General features: G+C 35.0%; 1 protein-coding gene across 5 annotated transcripts in view; it reads right to left on the minus strand.

Moving 5' to 3' along the window:
- Positions 1 to 22,846, minus strand: part of SCAI (suppressor of cancer cell invasion) — a 207,494-nt gene that overhangs the window by 30,103 nt on the left and 154,545 nt on the right. For all 5 annotated transcript variants that reach the window (XM_056812133.1, XM_056812132.1, XM_056812136.1 and 2 more), the window contains 5 exons: positions 21,197 to 21,298; positions 20,512 to 20,613; positions 18,931 to 19,009; positions 15,591 to 15,690; positions 12,050 to 12,131 (listed from right to left, as the gene is read on the minus strand). In XM_056812133.1, the coding sequence (XP_056668111.1) occupies positions 12,050 to 12,131; positions 15,591 to 15,690; positions 18,931 to 19,009; positions 20,512 to 20,613; positions 21,197 to 21,298 (465 nt within the window). The remainder of the gene's footprint in view (positions 1 to 12,049; positions 12,132 to 15,590; positions 15,691 to 18,930; positions 19,010 to 20,511; positions 20,614 to 21,196; positions 21,299 to 22,846) is intronic.

Genomic DNA, 22,846 nt, shown 5'->3' on the forward strand with positions numbered 1-22,846 from the left:
CTCTTCTTAAGGCATCTTCACTTTGAGAGTCTCTAGTCAGGGGATAAAATTCAACTATTCTTTAAATATTTTTTAAACCCTTACCTTCCGTCTTGGAATCAATGCTGGGTATTGGATCCAAGGCAGAAGAATGGTAAGAGCTAGGCAGTGGGGGTTAAGTGACTTGACCAGGGTCACACAGCTGGGAAGTCTCTGAGGTCAGATTTGAACCTAGGACCTAACCTACTGTCTCTAGGCCTGGCTCTCAATCTACTGAACTACCCAACTGCCCCCCTTTGACTTTTTTGATATCTGTTAGTCTGGTTACTTTAAAGCCTAGAGTTTATGACTAATTAGGCCAAGCATTTCTTCCTTTTCTATTATAAGCTACCCCCACTTTGTAAAACCCTGTCTGCTGTGAGTTTTTCTACATCAAGTGCTCTTTGAAAGAGTCCATGTATCTTGTCAACTGAGGATTGACGTCTTCCTGTACCTCCTAAAACTGGCATATAGATGTAAAAATTTTTTTAAGTGTAAGAGAATGGTTTTTGTTGGGGATTTTTTTATGTGCTGGAGAAAAATGCCTGCTTTTCCTTTGAAATGAGGTCTCTCTTACTGCTAGAAGTGCTACACTTCTGAAGAACAAGGATGCACCAAGTTTAGTTTTTTATTAGCAAGTTTCTAATAAAGTTAAATATAAATTATTTTTGTTTTTAAATGCCTAAGATTTTTCTTTAAGTATTCTAAGCAGCAGACAGTTAAAAATGATACTATTTCCTGCTAAATGTAACCATACAACTTATTCCATAAATGTTTATTTAAAAGAACTGATTTTTCTTAAAGAAATTATTTCCATGCAACATTTAAAGACTTGAATTTTATTTAAACTTGAAAATTACTTTGCCTTAACTTTTGTATGAGACAGCTTAGAGTTAATGAAGACTGGCCCACTGGGGCTGGCATGAGTGAAATACAGAATTACTCAGTTACCAAATATATCTAGTGTCACTGGTTTTTCTGAGTAAACTTACTGTAGAACAGATAATAGTAGTTTTAATAATATACTTTAAAGATCTTAAACAGTTGAACTTTTTCAGACTGTTGAAAAATCCTGTAAATGCAAATATTCAATACTGTATTAAATATGTGCACTTGGTAGTATGTGCTTTGCTTGTACAGGTGTAAATAATCAGAAGATATAAAAAGGTACCCTAAAGAAAAATCTGATAAAAATTATTGATATATTATAAATGCTGCTGTTGAGCTGGATGTATATAAACTAAATGTTATGGTTTGAATATTACTTTAATTTGTCACACACACACCCCCCCCTTTTCTTTAATTTTGGTGTGCTGAACTGACTTTGCCTGTTCACTACAAAAGGGAAATGGTAGAAAAAATCTTATTTAAAAACCTTGAGATGTTTTCATACTCATCTTTAAAAGTATGGATTTTATTGAGTATAAGTATCTTGTCATATAATATAAATAAGCAATTGGCAGTCTAGTGAAGTATAAAATAAATATGAATTTTAAAAGATGGTCCATAAAAATAAAATTTGTGAATGTGGAAATTAAAAAAATAAATAAATGAAATAAAACCCTTGTCTTCTGTCTTAGAATCAATACTGTGTTTTGATTCCAAGGCAAAAGAGCGATAAGGGCTAGGTTCTGGGGGTTAAGTGACTTGCCCAGAGTCACACAATTAAGAAACGTTATTATAATCACTTCTAAGATTCCAAAGAGTCCCAATAATTTTCACTTCACTAACTCATTAATCCTCAATCAGAGTTGATCAGAATGAAATACAGAGAAGCAATTTCAGCCACTGGTTTCTCTACCTTCTATGAAATGAAATTGCTATGAAAAATAAGTCAGGAATTTATAAGATGCATTGCTTTGAACAAAATGGAAGCACTCTACTTATAGACTCCAACTCATCCATTGCCAGTATACCTTGCTTATCCACCTTTGATGTCTACTTGTCACCCAGCTCTCACTTATGGCTCTAAGAAGCTGTAGCATGTGAAGTAGCCACACTTGAATAAAACCATCTTGGCAGAGGGGCTGAACCAGGTTAAGGAAGATAATTGATGGGCCACAAACTTGTTGGTGAGTTAGGGATATCTACTCCAAGCATGTGAAGACTTACCCAGGTAGAATGGAGTAGCCATGAAGACAGTTGAAGTAGATGCTATGTGAAGCACCTAGAGCTTGGTCAGACATCAAAGATGGCAGGGTCATCTACTGACCATTGCCAGTTGCCCTGACTTGTTTTGCCATTGAACTTCAATGACTCCAGAAGAAAGTGTGAGGCTAACAACTTTGTGCCTCCTGCCTCACTTAAGTCCAATTCATATGGCAGTGAAGATTTCAACCTGTGATGTCCCACTGGCCCTCCAAAAAATGAAGGTCAAACAGGAATAATAATCTTGCCATTCCAACATTATTTATTTAATGAAGAAATTTTTTGTCTTTTGGAAATATACTCAAGGAAATAAAACTCAGATTGTTTCTTCTCACATGTAAACATGACAGCATTCTTTCATACCTCTGTATTTACCCAAGCATACTTGACTATTAAAGAATACAATTCAAGCAACTCAACTCAGTGAATAAGAAAAATTATATTCTTGATCTAGATTGTTTCTGAAGTCCTTTCCAACTGGAGGGCACCAGAAAAGAATCTTAAAAAGGATCAGTCAGGGAAGTAATGCTATGATCAAGAAAGAATAATGTCATCAAAGACAAGAACGTGTGTCTAGGAGAAAAGGGAGGTGGGTGGCAAGTTTCATTGGCATCAAGTAGGAGTAGGGATGAAAAAAGGCCATTGATTTAGCCATTAAAAGATTACTGTTGGCCTTGAGAGCATTTTTCATCCTGAGGTAAAGTCAGATTACAAGGGACTGAGAAAGTAGGATTAGTGAGTGTAACATACCAGACATGAAAGTATGGTTGAGGTATTAAATACTTGATCAGATCAGTTAATGATCAGTGCATAGAAGGGCAGGAGAATTCCTGGGCCTAAGCCACAAAGGCTTAGCCCTCACCTTGTCAAACCTCATTCCTCTGAAAAGCACATGTCAGGTAAATCCCCACCTCCTCTGATCATGTCATTGTCTATTCAACCAAAGTTAAGACCTATGTGCTATGTTACGTATTCACTGATTACCTCTCAATCCACAATAAATGCTGGGATGAGGCGCACTGCTCTTCCTCTTGATTCCTGCAACCTTGGAGCTCTTTCTTCTATCTTTCTTTATCTTTCCTAGCGTCACTCTTGGCCACGTGCTTTCTATCTCAGAATTCTTACTTCCACGTGTTCTCCTATTTCTCATGTTTTACTGTTATTAATTTTCCAGGAAAACATCACAGGAGCATGCACTGCTCTCCATATCAATTAACTTGTCTTTAAGTCTTTATTCATCACCCATCTTCCTCAGGCTCCTTCCTCCTTCTCAAGTTATATCCCACAAAGAAAAATTATATAGCAACCGCTGGATGGACTGCTATAGCAAGGAATTGGAATCAAAAAGTACAGAAGATTCTTTGTCAAAATTTGGCCCCAAAGGAAGGAGTTGTGGGATGATAATGATATCACTGGATCAACTGAAGTTATTTCAAGGGTAAGACATGTTTATAACCAAGAGGGAGAGAGATAGTTAGAAGAAAAAAAGTAAGGAAGGGAATTGGGTCAAGCTCTTAGAAGAAGGGCAGGAATAGATAATTAAGTGCATAAAGATATGTTGGCCTTGATAGAGCTTGGAAGGGACACCTCTTCCTTAAAACAGTAGAAAAATCACTTGATCAGGGATCCCTACTGTCCAGGGACCTATGATGACTATAGTGGTGCTATGCTTCCACAGCAGATCACTCCAAACACAGAGGACTTGAGCCAAAGCAAACCCACAGCACAAAATGATGTGTCCAGAACATACCCCAGATATGCGGCAAGTACTCAGCCTCTAGTCAATCTGAATTACCAGAAACCCAGGCTCAAATGTAAGCAATTTAACTAACTAGTTCATTCATATAAGTTAAATAATATAATTAAAATTTACTAATGTAACTAAATGTAAGTAATATAATATTAATCATCTCCAGAAGGTAATTGTCCTAATTTAGTAAGGTAGCCCAATGGATAGAGCCTTGGGCAAGTCACTTTGCCTTTGTTTAATTCAGATTCCTGAACTGTAAAATAGGAATAATAGCACCGACTTTACAGAGATATTGTAAGGACGAAATCCCTGCCTCTTAGTAGTGTAAAAATGGAGATTTGAACCCCAGACTTCAATCCCCAGAAGTCCTTGCTAGTTCCCAGAATTCCCTAAAATCTCATCAGAGTCCTCACCTGGGCCAAGAACAAAATGGGTATTTAAACCGACTGTACCGCCTACTTGGGTCCTCTCTCCCTGCTTCCCCTTCTAAGCAAACGCAGCTCTCTACCTAGCAGGCAAGATGTAGAGTAAGTGGTTGTGCGTAGGCATGTGCTTTCTTATTTTGTATTTTCTTTATTTCTTAATCTTTAATAAACCTCACAAAAATATAATACTTTTAGCAGAGAAATTAATTTTAATTGCTACAGTAGGTACTACATAAATATTTATTCCCCTTCTTTTGCTTGAGTTTATGATCCACAACAAGTAGTTATTCAAGTCTTATAAGGAGACCTGCAGAGGAGAACCTCTCTGTGGTAGGAGCAAAAAAAGATATTTTAATCTATACCTCTATACAAGTTAGGCTAATTTTTCCTTAAAAGTATTAAGACATTTTTTGAGAATAGATTGATTCAGGGAACTAAAGGTTGTTGATGTCAGTTCCTTTTTGCTTGAGTACAAAGTAACCATGAGCTAAAGGAATGCCCCCTGGAGACTTAAAGTGTGGATCGCAATGGGTGATGCAGGCAAAGGAGTTTCATCAGCTAAATCAACTTGAGGTGTCCTCTATGCTTACATATCCTCCTCCTCTGACTACATAAACCTTTTTGTTAACTGGTGGGTGGTTTTTGAAGAACATTTATGAATGACTTAGCAATTCATAGCAAAACAGTGATCCAAAAAAATCCTCAAGGACTTATGATGAAAAATGCCATCTGCCATGAGAAAAAGAACTGATGGAATCTAAATGCAGGCTGAGAAACTATAAATCACTTTATTTCTTACTTTTCGTTCATTTGTTTGAATTCTCTATCACAAAAGGACTAATACAGAAAGATGTCTTACACTATTATACATGCAAAATCTATATTAGATTGCTTACCATATCAGGGAGTGAGAGGGAAGGAAGGCAAGAATTGGGCTTAAACTTCAAAAAAATGGAGGTTAAAAATTGTTTTTTTCACGTAATTGAGTTAAAAAATTAAAAGACTTTCACAAGAACAAAATTAAAGTAGTTAGGAAAAAGAAGGAAACCAATGATTGGGAAAAGTGTTTGCATCAATTATCTCTAAGAGTTTAATATTCAAGATATATAGACAACTAATAAAAATGGTAAGAACAAAAGCCATTTCCCAATAGGCAAATGGTAAAGGATAAGAGGAAACAGTTTTCGATGAAGAATTGCAAGTTTTTAACAACTGTAATAAAGAAGGCTCCAAGTTACTAATAACAAGCAAAATACAAATTTCACACCCAACAAGATGGCAAAGATGATAAGAGCCGAGAAATGCTGAAGAAGCTTAAGTATCAGAATGGATAGTGCTAGACATGGTATTAGGAAGATTTGAGTTCAAATTCTGTCTCAAAACGTAATAGTTGTATGACCCCCAGGCAAGTCACAACCTCTATCTTCCTAAATTTAATCTGTATAATGGGAACAATAATGGCACCTATCTCCCAAGATGTTGTGAGAATAAAATGAGATAATATTTTTAAAGTACTCTGCAAACTCAGAGGTGCTTATATTTAACATTATTATTATTATATTAAATACTGGAGAGGATACAGAAATTCTTGATGGGGTTGTGAATTAATATAGTCCTATTTGAGAGAGTAATTTGCTAAACTATTTCCCTACCCCACCTTTGCATACTGGGAAAGCAGGTGATATAAAAACAAAAGAAATAAAAAATTCTAAAAGACTTCTATTTGTAATACATACACAGTAATACAAATTTGGCAATAAATAGTAAAATTTTTATGTAAATAATTCTGAATACTTATATTGAGAGTATGGTTATCATTTTCTGAAGCTAGCATAATAATGGGGTAACTGTTTTTTTATATTGCATTAAGAGCTGGTTTGGGGGGCTGCTTGGTAGCTCAATGAATTGAGAGCCTGGTCCAAAAATAGGAGGTCCTGGAATCAAATCTGGATTCAATCATTTCTCAGACATGTGACCGAGACAAGTCACTTAACCTCCATTTCCTAGCCCTTACCACTCTTCTGCCTTGGTACTAATGTAGAGTATAAGTTCAAATATGGAAGGTAGGTAAGGATTTTTTTTTTTAAGTTAGTTTAGGTCAACTCGGAGGTACTATGTGGACTTGTGATCTGATTCAACTATTCTGGAGAACAATTTGGAACTGTGCCTAAAGGGCTCTAAAACTTTGCATACCCTTTGGTCCATCAATACGATTATGATAGTAAAGAATTAGAAATTGAGGAGATGTCCATCAAATGGGGAATGGCTAAACAAGTTGTGGTATATGATTGTGATGGAATACTATTGTGTTATAAGAAGTGACAAGCAGGATGATTTTGGAAAAAATTGGAAAGATTTACATGGACTAAAAGAAATGAATAGAACCTGGAGAACACTGTATACAATGAAAACAATATTTTTTGATGAATAACTGTGAATGACCTAGTTATTCTCCACAATGCAATGATTCAAGCAATTCCAGAGACTCATGTTGAAAAATACCATCTGCCTTCCAATAAAGAATTGATGTATTCTGAATGTAGACTGAAACATACTATATTTCACTTTCTTTCTTCTTCTTTTCATTTTGAGATCTCTTCTACAAAATGATTAATATGGATGAATATTTTACATGATTGCACATGTAAAATTTATATGAGATTGCTTATTATTTCAGAAGTGAAGGGTATGGAAAGGAGAGCAGGAGGGAGAGTGGGAAGGAAGAAAAGAATTTGGAACTCAAATTTTTAAAGGAAATGAATGTTTAAAAATGGTTTTTAATTATAATTGGGGAAAAATAAAATATTATTTTACAAAAGAGTTGATTTGGGTAATCTTATGCTTTAGAGTAAAAAAATGTCTTGGTAAATTCAATGGCAAAAAGAAATGACATTTTTACAAATATGAAAATGTAAGATATTTCTTTTGGGATATATGTCTATTAAACTTCATGTGTGTCTTGCAGGCAGCAGTATCATAAAGTAAAACCAAGGAAAACCTTTAATATCTGCTTTCAAACAAGAATGGATTCTGTTTTAAGATTTGCTCATTTGTAAATGGGAGAAACATTTAAAAACATTTTCAGGCCAAAAATGTGTTGGTAGAAGATAAAGATTAACCATTGTTTAATTGCACATTTCTAAAAACCAAAATTATCAGAAAGGGACAGTTTTCTATTTTATTTTCTCAGCAAATTACTAAAGAAATACTGCAAACATACATTGCTGTATGTAAGAATACTGCCTTTGCATTGTCACATTAAAATTTGTTTCACTTGGATTGATATAAGCCAATGGCATAATTTATATAAATGCAGAATCCTTTGGGTGAATAGATTTTGTTTCATTTCTTTACCTATAGCTTCTCACAAAGATGACAAGAAGCTATAATATTTATTTAAAAAAAAAAAGACCATGTTTCTTTGTACTATGGCAGTTAACCTGATTCAGAAAACAATACAAATCACATTCAAACCCAAATTCCTACACAAAACTTTGTAACATTCACAGAAAGCTAATTCAACATATGGACAGAAGAGGGCAGAACACATTTTTTAAAATTGCATTTAATCAAAGTAGTATATAGATCATACTCAATTCCTGCCCTCCTTTTCCCCCCAAAACTAACAAAATAATACTCAGGGAAAAGAAATCATATTTTTATATTATTTTGTACTAATCTAATTCAAGGCATGCATTCTAGTGGACTATGTTTACCTAATTAGCTTGCCATAAATTAAATGTTAAAATAATAAGAGCAGCCTAGTTTAATTAACTCAATATAGATACCAAAGTATTTTAATAGAGTATTATGAAATGAAATGCATTATTAAAAAAAAGTAGAAAACATTATTAATGCCCTGGAAATAAAAAAGTATCATAAAGGATTAAAAGCAATACAAACATACCTAGGAGGATATATTGTATCTATTATTTTTAAATGCCCCTACCCTCTATATTAGAATCAGTATTAAGTATCTATATTACTAAGTATAAGATTTGAACCTGTATCAATTCTAAGACAGAAGGTACAGGTTGAAAAAAAAAAGTGCATGGAATCATCACAGGCCTCACTTTCAATTGGACAAAATGAGCTAATTTGGTTCTTTAAGAATTAAAAGGGGGTTAACATGACAGCTATGGAAAGTAATGAATGCTTGGGGGATGTGGCAAAGTAGGGACATCAATTCATTGCTGGTGGAGTTGTGAATTGATCCAACCATTCTGGAGGGCAATTTGGAACTATGCCCAAAGGGCGATAAAAGACTGTCTGCCCTTTGATCCAGCCATAGCACTGCTGGGTTTGTACCCCAAAGAGATAATGGACAAAAAGACTTGTACAAAATATTCATAGCTGCGCTCTTTGTGGTGGCCAAAAATTGGAAAATGAGGGGATGCCCTTCAATTGGGGAATGGCTGAACAAATTGTGGTATATGTTGGTGATGGAATACTATTGTGCTCAAAGGAATAATAAAGTGGAGGAATTCCATGGAGACTGGAACGACCTCCAGGAAGTGATGCAGAGCGAAAGGAACAGAACCAGGAAAACATTGTACACAGAGACTGATACATTGTGGTACAACTGGAGGTGATGGACTTCTCCATTAGGGACAATGCAATGTCCCTGAACAACCTGCAGGGATCTAAAAAACACTATCCACATTCAGAGGACAAACTGTGGGAGTAAAACACCGAGGAAAGGCAACTGCTTGACTACAGGGGTTGAGGGGACATGACTGAGGAGAGACTCTAAATGAACACTCTAATGCAAATACCAACAACTTGGAAATGGGTTCAGACCAAGGACACATGTGATACCCAGTGGAATCAAGTGTTGGCTATGGGAGGGGTGGCGGGAGGGAGGGGGAGAGGAAAAGAAAATGATCTTTGTCTCCAATGAATAATGTTTGGAAATGACCAAATAAAATAATGTTTAAGAGTAAAAAAAAAAAGAATTAAAAGGGGAGGAGAGGTAGCTATAGGTGGCTCAGTGGATTGAGAGCCAGGTCTAGAGACAGGAATTCTTGGATTTAAATCTGGCTTCAGATACTTCCTAGCTGAATGACCCCTGGGCAAGTCATTTAATTTCCATTACCTCATCCTTACCACTCAATCAGTATACGGTATTGATTTTAAGACAGAAGGTATGTGTTAAAAAAAAATTTTTTTAAGAATAAAAAAAGGGAGAAATCTAGGTAGTCAACTGGAAAAAGGTAGGAAGGGGGAAATTTTTACTTCTTTACAGTTTCTATAAATCTCCAGCTTTGGAGATACTCAAGAACAGGGCAGTCAATGTGGCAGTGGCTACAGGGTATATAGGACCCAAGCCTGCCTCTGATGTTTTCATAAGACAAGGTTAAATGAGTTGGTCAAGTCATTTAACCTTCCTAATTCTCAGTTTACTCATTCATAAAATAGGAAAGTTGGACTGGATGGTGGTCAAAGTTCCTCATAGCTCTAGATCTTTTATCCTATTAGTCTCAAAGCCATCAGTCCATAAGCTACGTAGCTGTGGTACAATAAGATTCAATTATATATCATCTGTTTATATTTCATTCAGTGTTCTCAAATCATCTCTTGCCATTAAAAGTTTTAACTTTTTAGTACTTTTCCTGAAAGTCAGAAATTATGAATAGGCTGCAGCTGTCTGTAATGATGAGCCAAATGCTTTAAAAAATGAAGCTGTGTGGATAATTATGTCTATTTTGACAAAGATACAAGTCATTTCTTGGCAAGGATCCATCTTTCTCACTATATTTCAGTTCTACACAGGAGTTTCTTCTTTCAAAAGGAAAGAAAAGACAAAACAAAAAACCCTATCACAGAATAGCTTAAAATATTTAATTTCCCTCCCAATAAACAGTCCACTACTACAAATGGCATCACTTAAACATGTAGCAAGCTACTGCCTAACAAGAATGTTGAATAGAGCAGGTAAGAAAATGTCTAATACACAGGTCAAATAATTTCATTAAATCTCTTTTTCTGAACTGATCCATAGTCTTCATTAGACATCATCAAAGTCATGTTTCCATGCAATGAGAAAATATGCTCTACAACATACCTGATACATCAACACTCAGCATCTGCTTAAATATATCTAGGGATGGATAATTCATCTCAACTGAAGTCCCTAAAGTTTTGAATCCTTTTTTTATACATGAATTGTTTGCTATCAAGCTACATCTTCCCCAATGGACTGCATCTTTATAGTTTATTTTTAAGTTAACTCAAGGATATTTTCCCATTCTTCTTTGTATATGGAAATGCACATGTGTATTATTATATAAGTTGCTAATAGAGAAAAAAAATAATAAAGTGCTGGAGATACAAAGACTCCCATTAGCTAATGCAACAGTTCACTAGTACTACTACTCATAATAATGTCTAGCAGTTATATAACATTTTATGGTTTATGAAGTTAATTATTTGGTCTTCACTACCACCCTGTAAGGATGATACTATTATTATCTCCATTTTATAGTTAGTAATTGAGGAAGGATTTGAACTCAGGTCTTTCTGACCTACAGAGTCCAACACTACGATACCTAGTTGTTTTAAAACAAAATAAAAGAATGTGAATTAGAAGATTATTTTTCAATTTGTGCATAGGCATAGTCTATTTTTTCATCACTTAAGTTCAATTCAGTTCTTTTGTTTTGATTCTTTTAAAAATATTGTCTCAAAAGAAACTACCAGTCATCCTTTTCCACTCTTTAACAACAAAACAAAATCAGAAAGTAAAAAAAAAAACCCAGAGTAATCACAACTCCAAATCTAAAAACAAACAAATAGATATAGCTAATTTTCTTGGCAACTCAAATGTCTGAAATTTAATTAACCAGAACAGACTATCAGGGCATGTACTGAAATTGCTTGGCATAGAATCACTGTTAAAATTCACAGTTCAGGGGGCAGCTGGGTAGCTCAGTGGATTGAGAGCCAGGCCTAGTGACAGGAGGTCCTAGGTTCAAATCCGGCCTCAGCCACTTCCTAGCTGTGTGACCCTGGGCAAGTCACTTGACCCCCATTGCCTAGCCCTTACCACTCTTCTGTCTTGGAGCCAATACACAGTATTGGCTCCAAGACGGAAGGTAAGGGTTTAAAAAAAAAATTCACAGTTCAATCCTAAAAGGTAAAACTAATCATAAAACCAGATGGAAAACATATATTTAGGTTCAGATCTCTTGGTCAACAGATGTCTCTATGGCTCTCTAGAAATAAACCTGAAATTTCAATCATCTATATGCCAGGACTATGATTTGAACAGATTATATGACAAAAATATGGTGCAGTAAATTCATTCAAAAACTAAACAACCCAGTGTACAGGGGGGCAAACAATTTTGAAAAGAAAGAAAGAAAAAAAGTTGTCTTCAATACCCCCCCTCCACAAAAAGCAGATATCCTAGGATACATAACATACATGAACCTCCCACCAGAGACCTTGGAAATCTTGATTTTTTTTTCTGCAGGATTTATTACTTTCCACAGAGCGTCCATTCATGCAGTTTTCTTCTTGTTTCTATTCATAGCACCAGATCCTTACTAGCATGCACAACCTCAAAAGAAAAGAAAGACTAAATACAAACTGTGTAAAGGAAATAAAATAAAATAAAGCAAGACACAAAACACACAGTAAAAAGAAAGGAATCCTGGGCCTAGAATTTTATAACGAACATGCTATTACTAGAACTTGCTTGACTCACCTTATAAGCAACACTATTGGATGAATCAACAATGATAAACAGGGGTTTTCTGGTAAAAGGGTAGAGATCTCCAGGATGAAGGCTGGGAAGAGAAACAGAGAACTCAGTAAGTGTCCAACCATCCAGGTTATCTTTTGTTCTCTTTTTTCCCCGTGAATAACTTTTCCTTCATTTTTAGTTAATGTATAAGGAAAAGACTTTTTAAAATTATTTTTCAGTTTTAAAAAAATTGTATTTTATTTGTTATAATACATAAATATACATCAAGGGGATTTATCTATTATAATTTTACATTTTTCACTTCCACATTTTCTCTCTCTCTCCCCATCTCCTTCCCATTGAGAAAGAAACATGATGTCCATTATGCATATACAGTCATGCAAAACATATTTCTACATTACCCACATTCCAAGGTTGGTGGGGGAGACAAGAAAAATAAAGGAGAAAAAATACTTCTACCTGCATACTAAGCCTATTAGTTCTCTATTTGGAATTAGAGAGCAATTTGTATCATGAGTTGTTTGGATTTATAGTAGATCATTGTGTTGATCAGTTACTAAGTTTTTCACGGTTGATTTTCCTTATGACACTGTAGTTACTGGGTAGATTGTTCTCCTGGTTTTGTTTACTTCATTTTGCATCATTACAGTCAAATCTCAAGTTTCTCTGAAAATATTCCTCTCATCATTTCTTATAGCACATAGTATCCCATCATTCTCATATACCATAACTTATTGAATAATTCATCAACTGATTGGCATCCCCTCAGTTTCCAATTCTTTGCCACCACAAGAAGAGCTGCTTTACATACATTTTGTACACCTTTTCCTTTTTCTTTGATCTCAGAGGTATTGCTGAATCAAAGGATATGCAATTTCATCATTCTTTGGGCACAGGTAGAAATTGTATTCCAGAATGGCTGAACTAATTCACAGCTCAGTCAACATTGTATCAGTATTCCCATGTCCCTTCCTGCATTTGCCATTTTCCTTTTCTGTCATGTTAGTCAAGGTAGAGTGTTTGGGTGACACTTTTAAAGTGTAATTAGCATTTCTCAAATTACCAGTGACTGAGAGCATTTTTTTCAAATGACTCTTGATAGCTTTGATTCCTTCCTCTGAAAACTACCTGTTCATATCCTTTGATCATCTATTAACTGGAGAATGGCTCCTATATTTATTAATTTTGTTCAGTTCCTTCTTTGTTTCAGAAATTAAATCTTTATAAGAAAAGCATGCTGCAAAAAATTTTCCTCATTTTCTTACTGTTCTTCTAAATTTAGTTACCTGGGCTTCATTTATGCAAAACCTTTTAATTTTAGGTAATAAAAATTATCCATTTTATCTCTTGTGAACCTTTCTTTTTTTTATTTGGTCATGAAATCTTTCCCATTCATAGATCTGACAAGTAATTTCTTCCATGCTCTACTAATTTACTTATATCACCTTTTATGTCTGGATCATATTAAGCTTATTTTGGTATGAGGTGTGAAGGCTGGTTTAGGCCCAATTTCTGCCAGACTATCTTCCAGTTTTCCCAGTAATTTTTGACAACTGGTGATTCTTCTCTTAATAGCTGAGATCTTTGGGTTTATCAGTACTAGTGTATTATGCTTATTTGCTTCTGTATATTGAGTACCTATTCTATTTCACTGATCAACTTCTCTGTTTCTCACTCAGTACAAAACTATTTTGATAATTACAGCTTTGTAATATAGTTTGAAATGTAGGCTACTAGTCCTCCTTCACATTTTTTTTTCATTGATTCCCTTGATATTTAGTTCCTCCAATGAATTCTGTTATTTTTTCTAGCGCCATAACGTAATTCTTTGGTAGTTATATAGGAAAAGAATTAAAAGTTAACATAGGGAAACTGAAATCTTGAAATGAAGTCTTGAGAAGCTGATGTTTGACTAGGATCACCCAATTAGTATCTAACACGAGATAAGAAACAAGGCCTCTAGATTCCAAAAGCAGAAATCTTCCTACTGAAACAGGAAGAAATAAAACACTATAAACCTGAGAAGAAGTGTCTATTTCTATCTTGTTTTTCATTACATGGCTTCCAAGAGCCTGTCTTGACATAAGGGAAAGGGATCACAAAACTCAGCACAGCTTAAATTATCAAGTTCTTTAAACCTTAAAATCTAAACATATTTCCAAGATGCTGGATATATAAATAGGGATTTCCATTTTACTCTCTCTGGGTAATTATAATTACATTGTAAATTATAATTATAAATTATATTATAAAATAATAGAATATTATTACTAGAAATGGTCTTAAGAGATTATCTGATCCACCTTTTTCAGGGTTCAAATATGGAAACTAAAGCAAGGCTATGAATTGCCCTATGTGAAACATCTAGTTAGTGGAATTCATTCATCTAAAGCACTGTTTTTGGCATTGGGAAATAGATCTTACCCTTTCTTAGCTTTCAGTCTCTCAAGGTGGGATATTGAAACATACAAGTGAGAAATAATAGCATAAAATAATGAGAAAGCAGAATATAAATTAAAAGGATGAAAGATTTTATGGAAGACCTGAGGAATCAAAATATTCTGACCAGAGGGATCAGGGAAAAAAGAACTAAGAGAAGACTCAAGGTCTCCTGATTACCACGTCTGTATCCTTTCCATTAAATCATGTTATCTCTTTCCTCTCTCTTGAGCACAGCTTGGCTTTTGGATAACAGAATATTTTTGTTCTCATGCCAATACCATTAAATTCCATCTTCCTGACTATTAAATATAGGTTTGTCCTTTTACTATTCACCTTCAAGCTATCAGAAGGAAAACAAAGAACAAGAAAACATCATTGTGATGAGGTATCTTTAGCAGATGAAATTCTACTTACAATTCTAGTTATTTCAATTACCAGAGCTCTCAGATTCAGAAATCTTACTCAGATTAAGATCAATCAGTATGAGCAAAGGAATTCTTTCTTCCTTGAGTAATTAACAAAGAGCCTTTGGCCACTGGCACTAATAGATATGTCATTCAATGACTTGTTTTTCTGCCTATCTAAACCTCAGTTTTTTCCTTACCAGTAAAATGAAAGCTCTGCAAATTACTCATATTTTGTATTGTAGTTACTGCCATTCTATGTTCTTAGGTTCCTTGTGCCCTGACATTTTTACAAAATCCTAAGATTTCTAGGTTAATTTTGGATTTTAATAAAGGCTTATTAGTTATATTCTGCTGCATCTCTGTATTACTATAAAGCTTCTGTTTCAACTGGAAAAACAAAACAGGACAACATAGTTGGGGGGGTGCAGTGGATAGCACTCTGGGCCTACTAGTTTGTACCTGGCCACAGACACAGCTGTGTGACTCCAAGCCACTTATTCGACCTTCATTTATCTCGAAGTTCTCAAACTGTAAACTGGGGAGAATAATAACACCTATCTTCCAAAGTGGTTTTGAGGATCAAATGGGATAAAAATTGTTACGTGCTTAGGAAAGTGTTTTGCACATAGTAAGAGCTACAGAAATATTACCTGCACCCCCCAAAAATGGCTAGAAGTTAGATCAGCTCTTACCAGTGCATTTCTTTATGGGTCTGATTGCGTTTGTGGATGGCATCTCCATTTATGATATCTCGATTACTGTTGGTGAGGACGCCTCCAAAATCGTACGGGCCTGTAAATTATAAAGGAAGAAAAACTAACATTAATTGCAATGTAACATTTATCTTAGTTTTAAGAAAGACTAACAGGTTAATTAACATTATCAATAGGCAAGAAAGAGAAATACACATTTTTAAATTATGTAATACAATGCAGTATCTAAATAATTTATGTAGTGCTTATTTTAACATTATTTAGGATTTTTTTTGTGTGTGTTTCATGGTACTTTTATTTGCTTTTTAAAATATTTAACAAATTGGATTGTAATCTAGTATAGGCAAGTACTGAGTGTTCTGGACCCCATGAAGGCCCATGGACAACCAAGGTTGACAATTCTACTCTAAACAACTCTCTATAACCATGACTATAAGGAATTTCCTCAGCTAGGAATTCCTTATAACAATGAAATTCCATGTTAAGTATTTATCTAGAGTTTTTTTGCATTATTTATTTGTTTCTAATATAGGATATGATGAGAAACAATGTAAAGCTTAGAATATGACATTAAGAATCATTTAACTCAAGTTCCTCATCACCTTTGTTACTCTTGAGTTAAATTTCCAAGAAAAAAACACTAACATTTCATATGAATATTAAAATCAACAGGTAGGAAATATTAATGAAACAATAAAGAGAACTGAAATTTCCCCTAATCCAAAGGGCCACTGAAAATCTTACCTATTTTTAGTTATTCTCTAATAGCAAATATTGCTGAACTAGTTTAGAATTTTGTAAAGTTCCATAGTGACAAATATTTCAGTATCAAGAAAACAATAGCATATTTCAGTGCTTTGTCAAGTTCTTTGCTAAGGTGAGCATGACAGAATGCAGAGAGTCATACGCAGAGCAAGAGGAACCTATGTTCAAATCCTTCATCAAAAAACCACCCTGGCTTTGTGACTCTAGTCAAATCACTTAACCTCTCAATGTTCTAGTCTTATTGAGTCAAACACTAATCCTGCAGGCCACATGTATTGACTTTGAAAACTACAGATACATATTATGTATTATCTATATTTTATTATACTTTATTTATTTTGCTAAACATTTTCCAATTGCATTTTTAAAATGGTTTGAGCCCCACAGGTTGTGAGACTGACACTTTTGTTAGAGCAAATTCTCTAGGACTATATATTGCAAACTTATATCTCTAAAGGGAAGTTCTCTGTATAACAATTTAATCTTCAGTCTCTATTCTCTGTTCCTTTCTAAAGTCACATTTTAGTATTATGAAGTTTTATTTTTTAATCAAAACTAGGCCAACATGAGGCAACGTGGCATGATAGAAAATGTGCTGTTTAAACTGCCTTTGGTACCTTAAAGCCATGTGACTTTGGGTATGTCACCTCCCCATTGCAGGCCTCAGTTTCCTCATCCCAAAATGGGGATGATCATATTTATATGTTCTATTAAGGTTGTTCTTTTAAAATGCTTTATAAATAATTATCATTATTTTTGTTATTCTGCATATTCTGAGAATTCTGTAAAACCAATGGAAATCCTTTAACACACTGCAGGATTAGAGGAAAGATTTGAATAAAAATTGCACAAAATAATAAAATGGGGAAGAGGGATATACAATCTGCATCAGTGGAAGGAGTAACTAAGCCAGTGAAAGAAAACAAGGATCCCGAACAAGGTATGTTTACTATAATCAACCATCCTTCTAAAGTTAAGTTTCCAGGACAGCTTATGAAGCATGAAAAAGAATATGGTCATCTTATTATAAAAAGGTAAAAAGTGGGCAAATTAATAAAGATTCAATATCCTAAGCATTTGTCAATCACGCACTGGCCAAAACATAGATTCTAGGTCACTCATCCGCAGAGGTTTTCAAAAGTAGCTGCTAGAAAAAGTAACAATAAACATATGGTAGGAAAAACAGAATCCTTTTCTTTGATGAAAAATTTACTTCATGTTTTCAAATTTCAGAATAAGAGCTAAACAACAGGGAAGAACCCAAAGTCAAATTGGTTACCCTAGGCATAGGAAACAAATCAGAAAATGTTGATGCAAAATAAAGACATGCGATGTCAAATTGTATTTTTTCTTTCTTTTTATATAAAACCCTTACCTTCAGTCTTGGAATCAATACTGTATATTGGTTCCAAGGCAGAAGAATGGTAAGGGCTAGGCAATGGGGATCAATTGATTTGCCCAGGGTCACCCAGCTAGGAAGTGTCTGAGGCCAGATTTGAACCTAGGACTTCCCATCTCTAGGACTGGCTTTCAATCCACAGAGCCACCCAGCTGCCCCCAAATTGTATTTTTTCTTCCCCATCTCCCCACAAAAAAAAAAATCACTGCAACAAAAACACTACAGAGATCTTTAAAAAACATTTTAAGAGGATCTATGCTCATGCAAGGAAGAGGAAAAGAGCATGCTTCATATAAAGGAATGCAAGTTTCAACAAAGAGATGAGTTGAAAAAAAGTATTAAGAAATATGATAGAAATTTTTTCCACCTAAGAAACTGTTTTAATTACTTAAATCAGCTCATCTAAATATTCTGACCATTCCATTCCTATCATTTCTTAGTTTTGCTAGCAGCACCCCAATATTCAACTTGGTTTAAAGAGAGATGTAAAGAAGGACAGAATAAACAAAATCATGACAAGGGCTTGAACTTTCACAATAATAAAAGAACAATCATTTCTACAAAGATTTTCAACTACATTGCACCCATAGATCCAACCATGTAATTCATTATAGACTCAGGGAACATGATCATAAAGGAGAAAATCGTGTTATGAAGTCCAGATCAACAAACGAAATGAGCTTTTGGGGGTCTTCAACAGGGTTCAGGGGATACTCAGGCAAAAACTGAGGCATGCTCTTAATGTATGATCAATAGGCTCATAGAAGCATATATTTTAGAGCTAGCCTGGGCTTTAGATATGATGATCCTATCCAATTTCATTTTATAAGAGGAAACTGAGGTCCAGGGAGGTAAAGAAATTAGATGAAGATCACAGCTAGTAAGCAATAGATAGTGAATTCAAATCTACAGGTCTTTGGACTCAGTCCAGGGCTCTTTCTTGTAATTAACAGATTTCTATGTATACTGCTTAGACAAGTAAAATTCATTGGGGATCTACACAAGCATTACATTCAAAAGACAAACTGGGACTTTAAATTGGATGCCTCTTGAGAAAGGAGTTTTAAGACAGTCAGGAGGCCACAGGCCATCATCTTGCAGAATAGAAAGAGAATTCAAGCCCTGCTCATGACAGGGAGCATTCCTTTATTGTACCTTCACTATCAGAACGACCTGTGGGGAAAACTCCAGTAGCTGAAAGGTAAATCAGGAGCACACTGTTGGCTGGCAGCTCCTGGAATTTAAGACATACACATACATAAAGGAATAAACAAGAAGAAATATCCTTTAAAAAAAAACTGCAATTCATGACATATTAGAGAAAAAAATTCCCCTCCCACAATGTGGTGACAACCAGAGCCAAATTTAAAATCCTATTCTATTTTCCAGTAGAAATTTTAGTTGTGTTGGTTTTAGTTAGAGAATCAGACTATTTGAGGTATAAGGGACTTAGCAATCATCTAGTCTAATTTTCTCATTTTCTGGATGAAAACTGAGGCTTAGAAAAATAAGTGTCTAGCTCAAGGTCATATAACTATTTAGTGGCAGCTCAAGTCTTCCGACTCAAGTATAACAGCCCTACCACTAAACCACTCATCTGTTCTAGAATTTCTACTTGTTCTGTAACTGTCAACACAGAAATAATCAAGAAGCTAACCACTACCAATGAGTATATCATCACAAGTTATAAAAATTGTCTTTAGACACTAAAACCCAAGAAATGAGTATTTATTACACACCTAAATTCAGATTTGGGGGCAGTTAGGAGGCACAGAGGATAGACTACAAGGCCTAGAGTCAGGAAGATTCATCCTCCTAAATTCAAATTGGGTCTTGAACACTTAACTAGCTATGTAACCCTAAGTCAGTCACTTGAACCTGTTTACCTCACTTTCCTTATCTTAAAAACGATCTGGAAAAGGAAATGGCATATCATTTCAATAACTTTACCAAGAAAATTTCAAATGGGATCACAGAGTCAAACACGAATGAAAAATGATGAAATGACAAAATCAGATTGAGAACTAGAGGTAGATAAGTAAAGAAGTAGCCTAAAGTAAAACAAGTGGAAAAGGAGGTACAAGGGACAGTTTTTAAGAAATAGGATTTTATAATTGTTCAACTGCTCCAATAGATACTAATACATACATCAATGGCACCCTTTTCAAAAAAAAAAGGGTATAATACTCAAGTCTTCCTAGACTGCAAAAATATCTTATTCCAGCACTACCTAAAATAGAGAAATAATATCTTAACTATGGGGCTTTTAGATAAACTCCTCTCCAGGGCATTTTTTAAAAGCCTCAGTATCAGGGACTAAGAAAAAAGAATCCGAGTTCTCTGATCAACCAGCTTATTACAAATGAAGCAAAAGTATATTCAGGGTGCTTCTTGATATCTAATAAATATACATAATAAGATACTGTTTTAACTGATGGGGTATTGGCAATGACTATTATGTCTGCAGTATCTGGGGCAAGAACATCTGTAGTAAGCATAATGGGAGTTCATCAAAACATTAAATAACTTTGTTGAACAAACATATTCATTAATTTTCCTCAGGAAATTATATGTCACAAGCTCTGTCTATGCCATAGAGTGATTCTTAAGATTACTAATTCAATAGTTTTTTTATTTGAATATGGGTTATCAAATTTGTCATTGGTGTATTTAATAATATGTTTCTTTTAGGATTTATTTTTCCCCACAGACAAAAGAAAACATGATTATACAAACCTTAAAAGAAGCTGCTAAAAATGTATACAGCTGGCTAAAAGTTGGTTTATAGAGAAGATATTTATGAGGATTTTCTCGTCGGGCAGGCTTGTCAGCGGATTCCTGTAACCACATAAAATACTAAAAAATAAATAACTTAGTTTTTTTAATTAACAATTTTCAATTTTTTCATCCAGCAAATATGTTCTAGTACAATAAAAAAAAAAAGCCTTCTTCCTGGACCTACCTACTAATGTTGCCCCACAAAGAAGTCTTTTATATTTAAGGACTTCCACAGAAGACCTCCTCTGAGGCATAGACATGGTATAAAATGAATTTAGTTCCTGAAATCGATTGCTAGCAGAGTCTAACTCTGACATTTACTATTTAAATATGAAAAGTTCTGATTACAGATTCAGAGAGGAACTATGCATCATTTGAAGATGAGCCTAGCTCAGTGTAAAGAGGCTCATTAATAGAATACCAAGCACTTGATGAATTTACTCTGATTACAAGTGGTAAAGGTAAAGTAAAGGTAAGTGGCAAAGGGCTTATATCTATAAAAGAAATATCCACAATTAATGAAAACACAAATCTTCTGAAGGTCTGAAAAATTACTTTTACAGTACACCAATCTTTAAGCTATAAGAAAAATATAGATTTCCTTTTGTTTTATCCATGCTCAAAAACCACAGAGGATTGTCACCTGCATTCCAGGTTTGGTCATCTGGGAAGCTAAATTCATTGGCTCTCGTTCTAAGGCCTGCAACATCCGGAACATGTCAACAGTTAGTTCGCTGAACTTCACCTACAAAAGGAATAGGTCAAAATATTAATACATAGGGAAAGATATAGCCTTAAATAAAGGTAAATAAACCAGGAGAATTTAATTATAATGTTGACAAAGGCTACTGTTAAACTTACTTAATCTCGTTTTCTTAAGTCCCCTTAATGAAAAAGAAGCTAATTAAGTAATAAGACAGTCAATAAACATTTATTAAGCATCTACTCTGTGTCAGACACTGTGCTAAGCACTGAGGATACAAGAAAAAGTAAAAGTTCTTGCTCTAAAGAATTCATAGTCTGAGGGGAGTAGATAATGTGCAAACAATTATGTACTAACAAGGGAAATACAGAATTAATTGGAAATAATCAAGGGAGGGAAAGAATTAAAATTAAGGGGGATACTTAAAGGGTTTCTTATAGTAGGTGGAACTGACATGGGCACTGCACCCCCAGAAACCTAGACAAACTATATCAGGGAAACTCCCTTGCTCCCTTACATCCTCGTGACTCTGAGCCTACAAATACCCAATGACCCCCCCCCCCCCAGGGTCCTGAGATGAATATCTTCCTTTGATTATCCTCTCGATTTAAGATGGAAAGGAAGAGGCACCTCGAGGCCATACCTCAATCCTATCAGACATCTGTTTGTTCCCTAAAACTAATTTTTATGTTCCGAGGCAGATGATCACCCCACCTTGCCAAATGCCTGGATGACTGAAGTAGCCCCCCAAAAACCAAAGATGGAAAAATTAAAAAAAAGATAAAGCAGATAGGCCCCTGTCAGCATTTTTAGGGAACAAACCTGGCTTCCCTCCCCCAGGAGATCAAGCTGTTTATGCAGATAACAAACTGGTTTCTACTTAGCTTGGGGGGTGGGAGACAAAGAGGAATTTCAGGAATATCAAAGGGTCAGCAAACTAACATTTGACTAAGTGAAGATAAACATTCCTTAGATCACAACCCCAGGATCAGCTTCTTGTCTCCAACCTCGCATTCCTGTATTAAAGTCTGTTTGTTGTCAGATAAGAACCTGTATAACTCTGTAATGTATATAACCTGTTCCTTAATGTCAAACCGGAGCACTTTTCCATTAGGGAATTCTGTCCCAGCTGGTAGATTCTTTATTTCTCTCTTTTATTAATAAATTATGGTTCCAATAATTGAAATTCTAGGTGTTTGAACTCATCTGTGAAGTGTACCCCTTGAGAGAGAGAGAGAGAGAGAGAGAGAGAGAGAGAGAGAGAGAGAGAGAGAGAGAGAGAGAGCAAGAGAGAGCATGTGCGCGTGCTGGCATACGACTGCAGCTTTTGCTAAGCCGGTGTCTGTGAAGGACACTTGAACCCTTATCCCCTTCGGGGATGTTTCTGAGTGCAGACTTGGAGAGTATGCAGTTCCCAATTCCTATGAGGGACTGGGTCAGAAATCCGAGGAAGTGAATGGTGTCCTTTCCAGAGCCCACCCCTAGTTCTGGTATTTGAGATTTCTAACAAAATTTAGGCTGATTTTGGAACCATCTGTCCTGTTCTGTTCTGTTCTGCTCTGGTAAGTTAGCTCTGTTTCTCTAGAATTC

Source organism: Monodelphis domestica, chromosome 1 (assembly GCF_027887165.1).
Source record: "Monodelphis domestica isolate mMonDom1 chromosome 1, mMonDom1.pri, whole genome shotgun sequence".
NCBI lineage: Eukaryota > Metazoa > Chordata > Mammalia > Didelphimorphia > Didelphidae > Monodelphis > Monodelphis domestica.